We start from the raw sequence: 14634 nt of genomic DNA, 5'->3' as shown, positions 1-14634 counted from the left end.
TGTATTAATTTCCTTCCGTCTTACCACAAAAATAGAAATGCAGTACTGGAGAATTTTTGAACAGAATTCACCCTTCCTCCCTCAAGCTCTGTCGCAGCCCGTTTGGCTCCGGAGACCTGCAGGCTCCACGCCCGCCGCCCTCCTTTCCGCCGCTAGGTGGCAAGCTGCTCACTGCCGCCCACCCCCGCGGCCCCGGAGGCGTCGGCCGGATCCAGCGACGTCACTCTAATCCCTGGCGGTAATTGGCTATTTCGCCGACGCCCGGGGGGGAGGGGCAGCCGGCGGAGAACCGGAAGCTCTGGGTACGGCGGGTGCGCGGGGCGTGCGCATTCCGGGCCCAGCGCCGACGGGAGGGAGGCCGGCTGCAGCTCTCCCTCTAGCCGGAGGGGGCAGACCGGATTCCTACGAGGTGGAGGGCCGAACCCTCCCGAGGCGGTCACACTCCAAAGGGCTGGGGCACACGGAGGGGAGGAGCCACGTTGAGAGGAGGGGTCACAAAGGCCGGTGGCGTCTCTCTGAGAGGTGGGGTCTCGTTGTGAGGGAGGAACACACAGAGGAGGGACGTCGCTGGGAGGGGTCCTGGCACCCGCTGACGGGGGCTCTCTCTGGAGAAACGGTCGCCCTGGGGGGAGGGGTCTCACTGAGGGAAGGGCCCCTCGGGGGGCGGGGTTTCTGCTGAGGGGCGGGACCCCACGGAAGGAGGGGCTTCCGGGCAGGTGGAGGCTTCTCTGCCGAGAGATAGGGCCGTTTGCAGGAAAGAGTAAGGGGAAGGAAGGTTCAGGCCGGGTGGTCACTGGGCGGATACTCCTCTGCTCCTTTGAACTGTATTCCAGGGAGGCAGGATGGAGTAGGGAGGTGTGCGGGGCCACACCGGGGACGCACTGGCCACAGGCTCGCGAGGGCATCAGAGCCGCCCGAGAGGGGCAAAGGTGTCCGGGAATCCAGAGGCGCAGGGGCGGAGACCTGGGAAATGGGCAGGCTGGGCCAGAGCGGGGGCCGGGAAGGCAGGCAGGCCCCTGGGCTCCCTCCGATTGTGGCTGGCCCGGAAGGGGCTACTTTTCTGCCCCGCTGGTCCACGGAGCCCAGGAATCCGGCGGCTTCCTGAGCCCGGCTCTCAAGTCCGTGGCCTGAGGGTGGGAAGCGAGAAAGGGCAGCTGGAAGACACTCGAGCCGCGCGTACGCACAACCAGCCCGTAATTTCCTTCAGCCATTTAGCTCGGGCCTGAACTCTCTTGGCCCCAACGTCCCAGACCCACTCGCCTAGGGTGTCGCGGTCACCGCTTGCGGGGTGCCTACCTGAGGGGGCGTGGCCGCTGCCCGGGGGCCGGGCTGGAAGGAGTTAAGCGGAGGCCCGGCTCAGCCCCGCCCCCGGCAGGCCGCGGAGCCTGAGCCCCAGCGGCGAAGCGGAGCAGCGGCCGCCCGCCCGCCCGCCCGCCTCCGCCTGCGGGGAGCCCGCCCGCCGCCCGCCTGCCCGCCGGCGCCCAGGAGAGCCGCCGCCACCGCCCGGCCCAGGCCCAGGCCCAGGCCCTACGCAGAGCGAAGCGGAGCGGCGTCCACCCGGGCCCTGCAAGCCGGCGCGGCGGGGGCGGGCCCAAGATCTTCCGCGGATCTTCCATTCTCCAGGGCGGGAGCGGGAGCCCCGGCGTCCCGGATCGGGCTGGGCGCACGCCCATGGCAAGCGCGGCCTGCCCGGGCCCCGGGGACCCTGCCATGTGAGGCAGGCCCGGGCTGGGGGCCCGGCCATGGCCGGGGAACGGCCCCCACTGCGGGGCCCTGGGCCAGGGCCCGGAGAGGCGCCGGGGGAGGGGCCCCCGGGGCCGGGGGGCACGGGTGGAGGCCCTGGCCGGGGCCGCCCCTCCTCCTACCGGGCTCTCCGCAGCGCCGTGTCCAGCCTGGCGCGCGTGGACGATTTCCACTGCGCCGAAAAGATCGGGGCCGGCTTCTTCTCTGAGGTCTATAAGGTAGGATCAGCAGAGAGGGCAGAGGGGCGGGACCGAGCCTTAGACGGGAGGCTGGAACTAGGGGACCCAGACCCGGACACCCCGCGCGACCTGGCGGATCTGCCGTCCCCAGGTTAGGCACCGACAGTCAGGGCAAGTCATGGTGCTGAAAATGAACAGACTCCCCAGTAACCGAGGAAACACGCTACGGGAGGTGCAGCTGATGAACCGGCTCCGACACCCCAACATCCTAAGGTGAGCGGCCCCTGCCGCTTGCTGAGAAGCTTGCTGGGAGAAGAGGAAAGATCCCGCGGGAAAAGCGGGAACTGTAGAGGGGCCTGGACTCTTAACAGTCTACCCTTCTATCTTCCCCATCCTCTTCCAGGTTCATGGGGGTCTGTGTGCACCAGGGGCAGCTGCACGCTCTTACAGAGGTGAGGATGGGCCGGGAAGGAGGGGACCACCACCACACCACCACCACCTAGGGGGGAGAGAGTCAGGGCCAAGTGCATCTACAGAGGAATAATGAGAGGCAGCAGGATCTCCTCCCATGAGAGGCTTCCCTGAACTTCCCTTTGGGCTAACCACAAATAAAATGCCTCAGTTGGTTACATTCTCTATGTGCGCTCTAACAATGCTGTCCAACAGAACTTTCCACAGTGATGAAAATGTTCTACAGCTGCATGTGGCAGTAGAAATATGACTAGTGTGGCTGAGGAACTAAATGTTTAATTTTATTTAAACTTAAGTTTAATTTTATCTAAACTTAATTATTTAAACTTTTATTATTAAACTTAAGTTTAATTTTATCTAAACTTAATTATTTAAACAGTTGCTCATGTCTTGGACAGGACAGCCATAAAGATGAGTGGAGAGGGACCCTAGAGCACAAACTCACCCTTCTGACCTTTGCGATCCTCCTGAGTGTCCCCTGACTTATAAGTGGGAGACCTAGAGTACAGACGGAAATCTTGACACTTATTCTCCTTCTCCTTCTATGCCCCAGTATATGAATGGGGGGACCCTGGAACAGCTGCTCAGCTCTCCCGAACCTCTATCCTGGCCTGTCAGGCTCCGCCTGGCTCTGGACATTGCCCGTGGCCTGCGGTACCTGCATGCCAAAGGTGTATTCCACCGAGACCTAACATCCAAGGTAGGCTGGCCAGGTGAATAGAGGCATGAAAGGGATTTGAGACTGTTACACTATAACTGGCTTCTGGATGTTGGAATGTGGATAGTAGACAATTACAATGTTGGAGTAACAGGGCACTGGAGAATGGGGACTGGGCGGGGGGCTCTGAGGGGCTAAGCATGCTATGTTTGAAGTGATAATATTGAAAGATTGGGGTACACTGGAGAACTGGGAGGTCAGAGAGAGTTGAGGTTACTCTGGAGTGATAGGGCTTTGGGGTATATACTGGGAGATCAGAGAACAGAAGGTGATGGGTATGTGGGGATGCTATGTGTATGTCAGAACTGTCTGATACGACGGGAAGACCGAGGCTTCACGGCTGTTGTGGGTGACTTCGGGCTGGCTGAAAAGATTCCTGTGTATAGGTGAGGTGAATGCTCCTGTGCCCCCCCCAAAAAAAAACTTTCTAGAAGGTCCCTATCTAAGTGAAGCCCCCAGAGACAGTTCCTTTGGAGTGGGGAGGGGGCTGACCTCATCCCCTTTTGTTTAGGGGGGGGTGTCTGAGTGGAATGTTTCTGATCACTCTGCCCCTACCCCTGCAGGGAAGGGGCAAGAAAGGAGCCATTGGCTGTGGTAGGTTCTCCATACTGGATGGCTCCAGAGGTGTTGCGGGGTGAGCTGTATGATGAGAAGGTAAGACATCAAGCCTTCAGATTCCAAGGCCTTCCAGGGACCCTTGAGATACTTTTATAAGGCCCCATCCCAAGTTCTTTAACCGCCATACTGAATATTTAGGAGACCCCCAAATCCCCCCTCAGCCCCTCATAGGCACCTCTCCAACACATGAAACCAGCAAGACTTCCCCCAAATTCTGGCATATTCTGACAAAATCCTGACATAAAAACTATCAGTTCCTCCCAATGACATTCTCTCCTCTTCCCAGGCCGATGTCTTTGCATTTGGGATTGTCCTCTGTGAGCTCATCGCGAGAGTACCTGCAGATCCGGATTACCTGCCCCGAACTGAGGTGAATGATGTCTCCAGGTTTGAAAAGGAGGCGCTCCAGACTGGGCAGCTCTTAACCAAGGAGGGTTCCCTGGAGGTTGAGGTCCTGATTGGGGGTCAGAAGCAGAACCCAAGGGAGGCAGACTTGAAGGCTCCGCCTCTCTGTTCCTGCAGGACTTTGGCCTGGACGTGCCTGCTTTCCGGACCCTGGTGGGGGATGACTGCCCACTACCCTTCCTGCTCCTGGCCATCCACTGCTGCAGTGTAAGAGCCTCACTCTTTCTTCCTGCCCACCACCCCCATCCGTCAATTGGCAAGGCTTTCCTGCTCCAGGTGGTGGGAGGAAAATGTAGAGACCTTCTTTTGGAGGAGCATTGAGTGAAGCTATCCCTGTTTCCGCCCATCAGATGGAACCTAGCACTCGTGCTCCCTTCACCGAGATCACCCAGCACCTGGAATGGATCCTGGAGCAGCTGCCTGAGCCAGCCCCTGTCCCCAGGGCACCCCTGACACACAATCAGAGTAAGTGAGCATGACCCTGACCCAACTGAATTCCTTTTGCCTTTCTTCCTGAGAATTCAAGGAATTAAGACTACGTGTATTTATGAGTTGAGAAGTGGGAGTGGTGAAAGGATATCTCAAATAAGACATTTTCAAATTCTAGAGCCAAGGGAGGGAAGAAGGAAAGAAGAGGTAAGGGAGGGCTAGAGGTGACATCCCTACCCCCCCCATCCAAAGTACTCAGTGGGACTCCCTCTTATAAGCTCTAGTCCCGGGATCCCTGGGTGGTGCATGGGATCGCTGGGTGGCGCAGCGGTTTGGCACCTGCCTTTGGCCCAGGGCGCTATCCTGGAGACCCGGGATCGAATCCCACGTTGGGCTCCCGGTGCATGGAGCCTGCTTCTCCCTCTGCCTGTGTCTCTGCCTCTCTCTCTCTGTGACTATCATAAATAAATAAAAATTAAAAAAAAAAAAAAAAAAAAGCTCTAGTCCCACCAACCTCCTGGTGAATAATGAGGCCTCAAGGAGCTACAATGAATGCTGAGAACATTAACCACAAACTTCTCTGTTTACAGGGTCTGTTTCAAGAGGGGGTCCCTCAGCCACACTTCCAAGGCCAGACCCCCGGCTTTCCCGAAGCCGGTCAGACCTCTTCCTGCCCCCATCACCAGAATCACCTCCCAACTGGGGGGACAATCTGACTCGAGTCAACCCCTTCTCACTCCGGGAAGACCTCAGGGGAGGCAAGATCAAGCTGTTGGACACACCCAGCAAGCCAGTTGCCCCCCTGCCCCTTGTACCGCCATCACCACTGCCCTCCATGCAGCTGCCCTCAGTGACTGCTCCAGAGACCCTGGTCCAGCCTGGGACACCTGCCCGTCGCTGCCGCTCGCTACCATCATCCCCTGAGCTTCCCCGACGTATGGAGACAGCACTGCCAGGTCCTGGCCCTCCCACTGTGGGCCCCTCGGCTGAAGAAAGAATGGAGTGTGAGGGCAGTAGCCCTGAGCCAGAACCCCCTGGACCGGCTCCCCAGCTGCCCCTGGCCGTGGCCACAGACAATTTCATCAGCACTTGTTCCTCGGCCTCCCAGCCCTGGTCCCCTAGACCAGGACCTGCCCTTAACAACAACCCCCCAGCTGTGGTGGTCAGCTCCCCGCAAGGCTGGGCTGGGGAGCCGTGGAACCGGGCCCAGCATAGCCTTCCCCGGGCGGCGGCCCTGGAGCGGACAGAGCCCTCGCCGCCCCCTTCAGCTCCCCGGGAGTCTGATGAGGGGCTGCCTTGCCCCGGCTGCTGTCTTGGCCCTTTCAGCTTTGGCTTCCTATCCATGTGCCCTCGCCCCACACCAGCTGTTGCCCGCTACCGCAACCTGAACTGTGAGGCGGGCAGTCTCCTCTGCCACCGAGGGCACCACGCCAAGCCTCCCACACCCGGTCTGCAGCTGCCTGGGGCGCGCTCTTAGCGGTGGGGCCTGTGGTCTCTGGCCTCCAACCTTGGCCTTCAGGATGCCCCGTGAGGACAGAGCACACACATTGGATGGTGCCAGCCCCAGATGGGCTGACCGCCTCCTCTCCCCACATAGAGGAACCTCAGCATGGACTCAAGAGACAGAACATTTCCTCTCTGGCCCCTGGGCTTGCTCTCCCGTGGGCGATCACTGAACCAGACAAAGCATTGCTGACACATGAGACTAACACGTGCAAATTATTTAAAAATATTTCAATAAAACTGCCTGGCTGGCTCCGGGCTGCCCTTATCCACTCAGCCCATGCGCCCTCCTCCACCCTCCCCGCAAGTCCACAATGGGAAATTCCTCGGGAGGCCAAAATCTCTTCTGGAGACTTCTTCACCCAGTTCCCAAAGCACTCCAGTTTCTGGGATGGGATTTCAAGCAGACAGCAGGCTGGCTAGGAGTGTTGGGCATGGATCAGCCCTTGGCTGGGCACTGTCCAGGCAGAGTGGGGGCATGCTGGAGGGAGATGATCTTAGGGTGTGCAGATGGCAGTCAGGTGAGGGCCACAGGCTCTTGTCGGCATAAGTACTTGTAAGAGTAAAGCGTCAGCTCAATGGTTGTTGCTAAGGATACATCCAGCTCATCCCACCTCCCTGGACAGCCACATTGGCAGCCTCCCAGTGGTTCTAAGCCTTCCCTGCCCAACCTACCCCCCCCCCCCCCGCCACCAAACAGACCAAGATTCTGAAGACTGTAGAGGTGACCAGCTCTCTTGGGCATAAATTTTACCCCTGCTCTGAGTCCCTTTCCCTGCCTGCTCCCCAACTCCCATGACTCAGTGGATCCCTCCTGCTTACCCAACTCAGGTCAAAATGTGGTCCTCATCCGGATGCTTGAAAGCTGCCATCTCACAGATGTAGGGAAGAAGAGAAGTACAGACCTCCGGCTGCATTTTTAGCCAACTACTTTGTATCTTGTAACATCTTGAGACTTGACCATAATACCTAAAGAGTGGTGAGGTAGAACTGGGATAAGCTCTGCCCCCCACCCCAGCCCACCCTCCCTTTTCTCCCCTTGCCCTGCGTTAAACACCATGTAGTTCTAACCTGCCTTGCCTGCCTAAGGCCTCACTTGAGTGTGGTTCAGGGACAGATGTCTACTCTAACCCAAAGAGGCTTTAGGCCTGGGGGAAGGAAAAATCACCTAAGATCTTAAAAATGGAAACTTCTGTTGGGGAATGTAGATGACTCCCCTGTCTCAGGGTCTCTGGAGTTTATCTTCAAAGTTGCCTCACTGCTCCCTACCTTCTCTAAGGCAACTCTAGTCCCCCGAGAGGCCCTGACTGAGAAGGTGCCACCTCAGTTTGGGTAGCCTTGTCAATGGATGGGTAGTTAGAATGCCAGGGTTTATGAGCTATGAAGTCCTAGCTAAAGCCTCAGCTGCTTCAAGACAAAAATGATGTGGGTCCCAACCTAGTAACTTAAAAAAAAAAAAAGTACCTGAGACTGCCAGGTACTGGGGAGGGGACAATGAATAAGACTGTCCTAAAGAGTTATTAAGTAAAGGAAAAGGATTAGTAGGTAATTACAATATTGATTTGTGAAAGAATTTTGGGGGTAGGACCTCCCAAAACTTTGGGAGCAGAAGGGGAATCTCATTGCTATGTCTTTATGAAGGAATTATGAGTTGAATATTCCCAGGAGTCCTAACAGACTTACCCAGAGCCTCTTTTATTGTCACCCTGCTGCCACTTCTTAACAGAGCTGTGAACAACCCAAAATGAACGAGACGGACTAATTTGTATCAACATCTTCCTCGCTCTGTTGCTGTATGCCATCTGAGGGGCGATTCAGAGAGACAAAAGGTATGTAGAGAATGATGAGGAATATTCCAGTGGATGGGGGACAGCATAGGATGGAGGGGATGTGGGCTGATGGACGAAAATGAACACTATAAGGAGGTCTCTGAGCTTTGACAAGAGGACTGCTTCTGTCACATCATAACATCAGCTCATCGGTGACCTGTCCCTGCTGCCTTCAAGTGCCACCTTGCAGATGCAGGCTGGCCCTTCAGTTCACCTTGCTGCTGGGTAAGAATTTCTGCCAGTCTTTGAAGGGGAGTCCTTCTGTGGGCTGCTCTGATCATAAGGAGCCAATCCCTACAATCCAGCCCACCAGATATGGGATCTCTCTGCTTGAGAGGCCAAGAGAGTGAAAGAAGCTGTTAAACAGCCCTGTAGTGTTGACCAGAAAGCCAAGGTGAGAAACAGGTTAAAGTAAAGAAGGTTCATGAGCTTCAACTCTCGTGCCAACTCCAGTCAGTTGGTAGGGGCTGCCTGGAGCACTGTGCTGAGAAGCTGCACAGAAAAGGGACGCGTGCAATGCCATTCCTGACTCGATGACATCTACCCCTTTACTTCACAGTACCCACTACAGTCTGCCAGTAAGGGTATGCTTACCGTATATGAATAAGCAGAACTTTCACTGAATTCGGCCAGGTCAGAGGACAGGGATTTACAGTGATTTCGGCTCTCCTCCCAACTTCTCTCCGTATATGAGATGTAAAAGCAACTCTTCTCATTCAGTATCCATCCCATAGGACAGCAGTTGTCTACAAACCGGAGAGAATGTGACAGCACAGCCCAGACCCAGAAGGGAGATCTCTCTGTTTGGGAGGAGACTGACGACCCTGCAATCTGGTCGCTAACAGTGCCCACCTTGGTCTAATCCCAGCATCTTCACTCATTCCTAGCCCTTCGTCTTTGTGGATCTGTATTGGGCCTCCCCTGGTAATCCCATTCCTATGCAGATTTAGTAAAAGTCTTTAATATTCACAACAGCACTCCTTAACAGTCTGAGGGGTTTATCTTAATAGGGTGGTGATACTATTCTCAATTTCTGAATAATTGCATTCCCCCCACCCCCTACACTTTGGCTGGCTTCACCTGGGCCACCCGATAAGTGTTCATTGGCCTCTTATTCATCTCAGGAGCTCCTTACAGCATTCCTCGCTGCGTATTCAAAACTTGCCCACACCCTCCAAGCTGCCAGCCACCTCCTTCCCCCTCTCTCCACTCTTCCACAAGTTAATAACTTTGGTTCCTGTACTGCTGAAATCGTCAGACACTTGATGTGAACTCTCTCCATTTCCCTCCCTTCCACCTCAAAATTCGTCTCTTCTCTGTTCCTGATTATCTCTAAGCAATAAACATCCCTCTTACTCTCATAGCCCGTACCCCAATCTGAGCTCATCCCAACCCACCTCTCTCGTTGCTCTGTTCTATGAGTCCTACCTGTGTCACTCAAAGATCCTTCCTTCCCCAGCTCCCTCTCTTCTATCTACATTTTCTCATGTCCTCGCCCAGCTACCCTCTTGAGTTTCTGTCCTATGGCAACTAAAAAGAATACAAAGTCAGTGTGGCCAAATGAAAGAGGGTGAAGGGTAAGTGGCATGCTGAAAGATAGGCACGGACCTTGGAAGCCAGGCTAAGGATTTTCTTATTTTCATATTACCAGGAAGAGTAAGTCAATGTTGGGTTTTACATAGAGGAATTTTGTTATTGGCTATATTCCAAGTGTTTGGGCACAGTGCTGGACATATAGTGTGCATTCCATAACTTTTGATGTGATTAATCAACTGGAATGACATGATCAGATTTTTGTTTTGAAAGGATTGCCCTGGCTGCCACATGAAAAGTGGATGGGGATGGCAGGGGTGAGGATGGGGGTGGAGAAGGATGTTTAGGAGAAATGATGCAGCAAGCTGTTGCCTTTATCCTTGCAAAAGATGAGGGTGAGCAAAAATGTGAATGGACATATAGATTCGGTGGTGAAAAATGGAGGGAATTTTTCTGATAGAGTAAGGCACCTGCTGAAAGTGACAGAGAGGATGGTAGGGTAAGGAGCCATCATAGAGAGCAAGCTGAGCACTGCACAGCTTCCGAGCAGCACTGAGCAACTGGCTGAGGTTGAGGCTAGTGTTTTGGCGGCACCAAGCAAATGCTTGTACAATGTGGAACACTTGGGTGCAGGCCTGGACAAGGTGGGCAGTTCATCCAGAGCTGAGATTGCCAGTCTGTGCACCAGGACCACAGAACAAAGGAGTAAGTGGTTGAAGTGATGGGTCCCAGAAGCCAAGATGGGTGGAGAGAAGTGACAGCTGATGCAAAGGGAAGAAATGGGAGATGTGGGTTGGAGGCCTCACTAAGGTTAAAGAAGGTGGGGAAAGCCTGGAGGAGGCAGCTGCAGTCAGAGTGAAGGTCTGAAACCAGCCTTCGAGCAGAAGAGCAGTTCAGGATGCTGAGGGAATGGGGGCAGCGCTGCCTGTGACTGAGGGTCACAGAGAATGAGAAGGCTAAAGACATGAAGGCTGGGTGTCTGCACATCATCTCACCATCTTAAGCGTTGGGGGAGTATCCCAATGCCCCCTGAGCTAGACAGAGCCTAATGTGGACCATAGGTAGCCAGTCCACAAACATTCCAGTCACCTAGGGCCCAGTTCCCTGCCTCAAACCTCAGCCTGCTTCTTGCCCAGCCTCTCCCCTTTTATGTGGCCTCCTCCCTCATCGCGCCCCCCCACACACACACATACTGCCTGGGCTCCTGCCTTCAAAATAGATGAACTCTCCACCCCAGCTCCCTACCCCACATTACCCCCACCCACCTCATCATGAGAGTGCCACCCACGCTTGAGAGTTTCAGGTACCTTGCCCCACCACCAGCCTGCACTTCATCAATCAGTAATTTTTAACCCCTGGGGAATCTCAGATGTAGCGAGAAATAATTAAAGCTACAGACCCTCTTTTTAGAAAAATGTGCAAACAACCAATTTCACAACCCAATTCAGGGGCTTCTCAGATCTTTGACACTGATATCAAGCCATGGGAGACCTGAGTTTGGTGCTTTGGACAGTGTGATCTGCATTGCTGGCTGCCACCCTCCTCCCTCCTGCAGGATCTGCCTTAGAGTTAGGTGAGTCACCCTAAATCTGGAATGCACCTTGATCCTCCTCTCTGTTGGCCACCACTCTCATTTGCTATCCCTTTCCTCAACAACCCAATGGCTCCCTGCCAGAGAGACCCCTGCCATGAGTGTCTCCTCACTTCAATCCATCCCTCACAGCAGACCCTCCCATCTCTCCTCTCCCAGAGCAGATACCTGATAAGGGGCATCTGAATAAGAGCTTCAGTGTGTCCCGAAAGCTGCTCAGCCTCTGCTCCAAGGTCTTCCTTTGCTCCTCCTCACTTTGCAAGTCCTCCTTTGTCTTCTCCCTCTCAGACTGGCAGGCCTGTAACTGCTCTTGGGTAGCCTGGCAAACCCTCTGTTCCTCCTGTAGTGCTTCCTGACTCTGGGCTAGTTCCCTCCTGGACCCCTGCAGATCCTCTTCCCTCTTCCCCAGCTGGGTTATCTTCAGGTGGAGCTGCTGCCTTAGGCTGCTGTTAGTGGTTTCCAGAACCCTGTTGGTCTGCTGGAGCTGCTGAGAAACCTGCAGATCTGTTCGGCCATAATGAGAGATTTGAAGAACATCTTCTTCAGCTATGCCCTGGTACCCTGACTCTTCAGCGTCAATCCTTTTTCTGCTTCTTGCAAATTTTTGCATAACAGGCTGAAATGTAAGATCTGACTGCCTAAAGCTTAAGGAGGTACTGGGTTAGGTAAGGACAATTTAGGAAGACATAGCACTCTAAAACAGACCTGGCTGGAAACCAGACGAAAAGCTAAGCATGTAGTGGTAGTGACTGGGCCCTGCCCAGAGGAAGGGCAGCTGTTGGGAAGAGTAGGGGAGAATATTGCTCAGGGTACATGGGCAGTGGGGGACAGTCATACTCACAGCGCACTCCCAGGCAGATGGCGGCCACCCCCAACAGCAGGCAGGTGAGGAGCAGGCCAAGAAAGAGGTACTGCATACAGGCTGCACGGCCTTAGGGAGACAGTGGGGTGAAGGGCAGAGAGCCCCAGGAAAGTTTGTAGGCTGAGGGGCTGGGTGAGTGGGGATATTCCCGGGAAAGAGTATCCCTCAGAGGACTGGTGCTGGTATGGTGGGGTTGTCGGGTAGGGAGTTTCCGCAGGTAGCGGAAGGAAGGTGTTCCAGAATAAGGGCTGGAATCTGGAATCGTTACTGGTAAGGATTGAGGGGCGATACCTGGTGGGATGGGAACAAATCTCAGACGGGGACAGAGGACAGGGGGGTATGTGCACGGGGACACCGTAAAGGGGGAGGAGGGAAGATCTGGGTCAACCTGGGGGAATGATACACACGGGTATGGGGGTGAAGGGGCGGGGAGGGGCCTCGGGGCTGCCCGCCGCGCCCAGAGCGCTGCCCCCCGAGCTCAATCCCGGGAGCCGATCGCGCACCGCCGGGCCCGGCACCAGCCCAGGCCAGCCCCCCGCCGCGCGACCCTCGCCGCACCCCTGCGCTGCCCCGCGGACGGGGGGAGGGGCGCCCGCCCGAGGCCCCGCCCTGCGGCCGGGGGCGCGCGCCGGCGGGGAGGGCCCGCGACTCACCCGCGAGGAGCCGCCCGGCAGCGGGTGACGTCACGGAGCCCCAGGACGCAGTTGGCTGCTCGGCCGGGAGCCCTGCGGACCCGCGGCGACTCGAGTTCGAAGTCGGGAAGCCCCGGGAAATTCCCCTTCTTCCCACCATCTCCCCCTCTCCCCTTCCCCCCACCCCCCCCTTCCCCAGTCAGGTCTGGGACGCCTTCGGCGATGTCTGTGATGCTCGGGGACACCCTTAGCACTCTCCGGAGTCCCGCATCTCCCCCAGGACTCCTGTCTCTCCTGGGTCTTACTGCATCCGCTCTCCCGGGACCCCCTCCTTTCCCTCCTGGGTCTCCCCTTAGGTTTCTTTCAGCACTGCCCGCATCCGCGTGTCCCATCCGTCTCCCCAGAAGTGCTCTCATCCCTCTCCCCTACCCTTTCTCTGTCCCGTGACTCCCCATTTCCCATCCGAATTCGTCTCCCCACAAGGGCTGCCCCAATCTCTCCTCGCAGCCCCTGTCACCCCTTTGGGTTCTCCACCTTGCCCCTGGGCTCTTTATTCTTCCCTGGCTCCCATTTATCCACAGGTCATTCTCTTTCCTAAGCACCCCCTCCTTTCCCAGGGATATTGTGCCTGCCCCCCACCCCCCCCAGAATACCTGGACTCCCAGCTCAAGACACAGATACACACATTCTCTGGGCTCTCCGTACCTGCTTTGTCTCCTACTCCAGAAGAAGCCAAACTCAAGGGCCCACCTGAGACTGAGGACACTTGTACATTCTCATAGGTAAGCTCCTCATCCTCATCAGTCCCTGGGTCTGAAGAGAGAAATGGTGGAGGTGAGGGTGGGGTCATGAGGGAGCCTGGGGATGCAGAATCAAGGAGATGCCTTGCCCACCCTTACCCTGTCCTAACCGGCTGGAGATGCTCTTCTTCAGGGGAGCCTTCACGAACCGCAGGTCTGCATAGGTGATGGCCTCAGCCATTGCCCTGAGCAACCCGGCTCCCACCTGTCTACCCTTTCTTCCACCAGCCCCAGAGCTTCCCAGACACTCTCCCCTCTGTCCCTTCACACTTGGAGGCTCTGTCTTCCTTCTGTGACTGCACAGCTTAGTGCTTTACCCTCTGACTTCCAGTTGCAAAAGAGGAAGATGTCAGTAAGTGTCAGACACAGATGGGTTCAATGAAGCAGATGGCATCCTTGAGCCTCTGCCAGAGGGACAGGGGATGGGAAACTGAAGTCCAGAACATGGGATTGCAGCGTGGAGGTGTCACTGGATCACTATTCAGGCCCATCCCTGTGTCCTGCCTGTGCTCCCCCTTCATGCACCCCAGACCCGCTTTGGCAGTGCTGGGCTCTAAATACTTGTCCTCCTGGTCATCTACCCTGATTTGCCCTATGCTCTAACCTTGGCTGCTCTGTCCATGGGCTTATCTATGTGTTGTCAGAGCTCTTTGGTGCCTGACTAAACCCAGACGATCTCCCCAGTCATTGCTGCAAAGTGGAGCTCCAGCCTCCACATCGTATTGGAGGGTCCTAGTGTGGAGCCCTTGCTCCTCATCATCCTGGGGTTCCCAGCAGGTATGGGTTCCCAGAAAGGGGCCCTCGATTTGGTGGAGCTCATTTCCCTATCAGTTTGGAGGCTGGTGGGAGGGGGAGACCCTCCCACTCCTGCTGTTGTCCTGCAGAGCTGCTAAGGATCTCACACATGGGGAGGCTCTCACTCCAAAGCCCTTCCTGAGAATGTGGCAGGCCTTTGGAGGATGCAGAGGAGCTAGGACCACACAGTTTCTCTTCTACAAACTCCCCTAGATTCCCTCTTCACAGCCTTTCCCTGGCCTTGTCCACCCTTGTTCCCTATCCATCACACCGTTGGCCAGTCAGTCCCTTCCTCATCCCATCCTGCCCCATGCTGGACTCAGGGCATCCTGTGTCCCAACATCTGAGCTAGATGCAGTGAGCTGAGTCCAGGAGGCACAGGCTTGGGGATAGGCCCGGGCTGGGGGTGAGGATGAGGGACAGCCCCTAGCTCATGCACCTTTGGAAAAGCCTGCAGCACTGACCCCTTTTACACCCTTGTGGGGGACCGGGGGGCAGGTGAACAAAGGAGTTGGGTGGGGATGAG

At 56.0% G+C, this 14634-nt stretch overlaps 2 protein-coding genes across 2 annotated transcripts; one reads left to right on the top strand and one right to left on the bottom strand.

Moving 5' to 3' along the window:
- Positions 1-545: 545 nt before the first annotated feature.
- TESK1 (testis associated actin remodelling kinase 1) lies at positions 546-6319 on the top strand. The gene is made up of 10 exons (XM_041760960.1): positions 546-1961; positions 2074-2195; positions 2326-2374; positions 2947-3093; positions 3415-3497; positions 3675-3765; positions 4016-4099; positions 4252-4341; positions 4485-4599; positions 5154-6319. Exons 1-10 carry the CDS (start codon positions 1743-1745, stop codon positions 6038-6040), a joined length of 1887 nt encoding a protein of 628 aa, XP_041616894.1. The 5' UTR covers positions 546-1742; the 3' UTR covers positions 6041-6319.
- CD72 (CD72 molecule) lies at positions 6270-13669 on the bottom strand. The gene is made up of 9 exons (XM_041760961.1): positions 13413-13669; positions 13219-13326; positions 12535-12606; positions 11861-11950; positions 11188-11523; positions 8490-8641; positions 7750-7868; positions 6889-7035; positions 6270-6619 (listed from the first exon to the last, which is right to left on the bottom strand). The coding sequence occupies exons 1-8, from the start codon at positions 13492-13494 to the stop codon at positions 6894-6896; spliced, it is 1101 nt and encodes a 366-aa protein (XP_041616895.1). The 5' UTR covers positions 13495-13669; the 3' UTR covers positions 6270-6619; positions 6889-6893.
- Between the last annotated feature and the right edge of the window lie 965 nt (positions 13670-14634).

Source organism: Vulpes lagopus, chromosome 7 (assembly GCF_018345385.1).
Source record: "Vulpes lagopus strain Blue_001 chromosome 7, ASM1834538v1, whole genome shotgun sequence".
Lineage (NCBI taxonomy): Eukaryota > Metazoa > Chordata > Mammalia > Carnivora > Canidae > Vulpes > Vulpes lagopus.
The sequence above is the reverse complement of the archived record's forward strand: the minus strand, read 5'-3'. Positions and strand labels throughout refer to the sequence as shown.

Excerpts from the sequence above, each read along its gene's own strand:
- TESK1 (XM_041760960.1), top strand. The coding sequence starts at position 1,743 with ATGGCCGGGGAACGGCCCCCACTGCGGGGCCCTGGGCCAGGGCCCGGA. Across the intron at positions 4,100-4,251 it reads ATTACCTGCCCCGAACTGAG|GACTTTGGCCTGGACGTGCC; the intron begins GTGAATGATGTC and ends CTGTTCCTGCAG. Across the intron at positions 4,342-4,484 it reads TGGCCATCCACTGCTGCAGT|ATGGAACCTAGCACTCGTGC; the intron begins GTAAGAGCCTCA and ends TCCGCCCATCAG.
- CD72 (XM_041760961.1), bottom strand. The coding sequence starts at position 13,494 with ATGGCTGAGGCCATCACCTATGCAGACCTGCGGTTCGTGAAGGCTCCC. Across the intron at positions 11,524-11,860 it reads CATCTGCCTGGGAGTGCGCT|ATCTGCAGGTTTCTCAGCAG; the intron begins GTGAGTATGACT and ends ATGGCCGAACAG. Across the intron at positions 7,036-7,749 it reads GACAATAAAAGAGGCTCTGG|GTATTATGGTCAAGTCTCAA; the intron begins GTAAGTCTGTTA and ends ACCACTCTTTAG.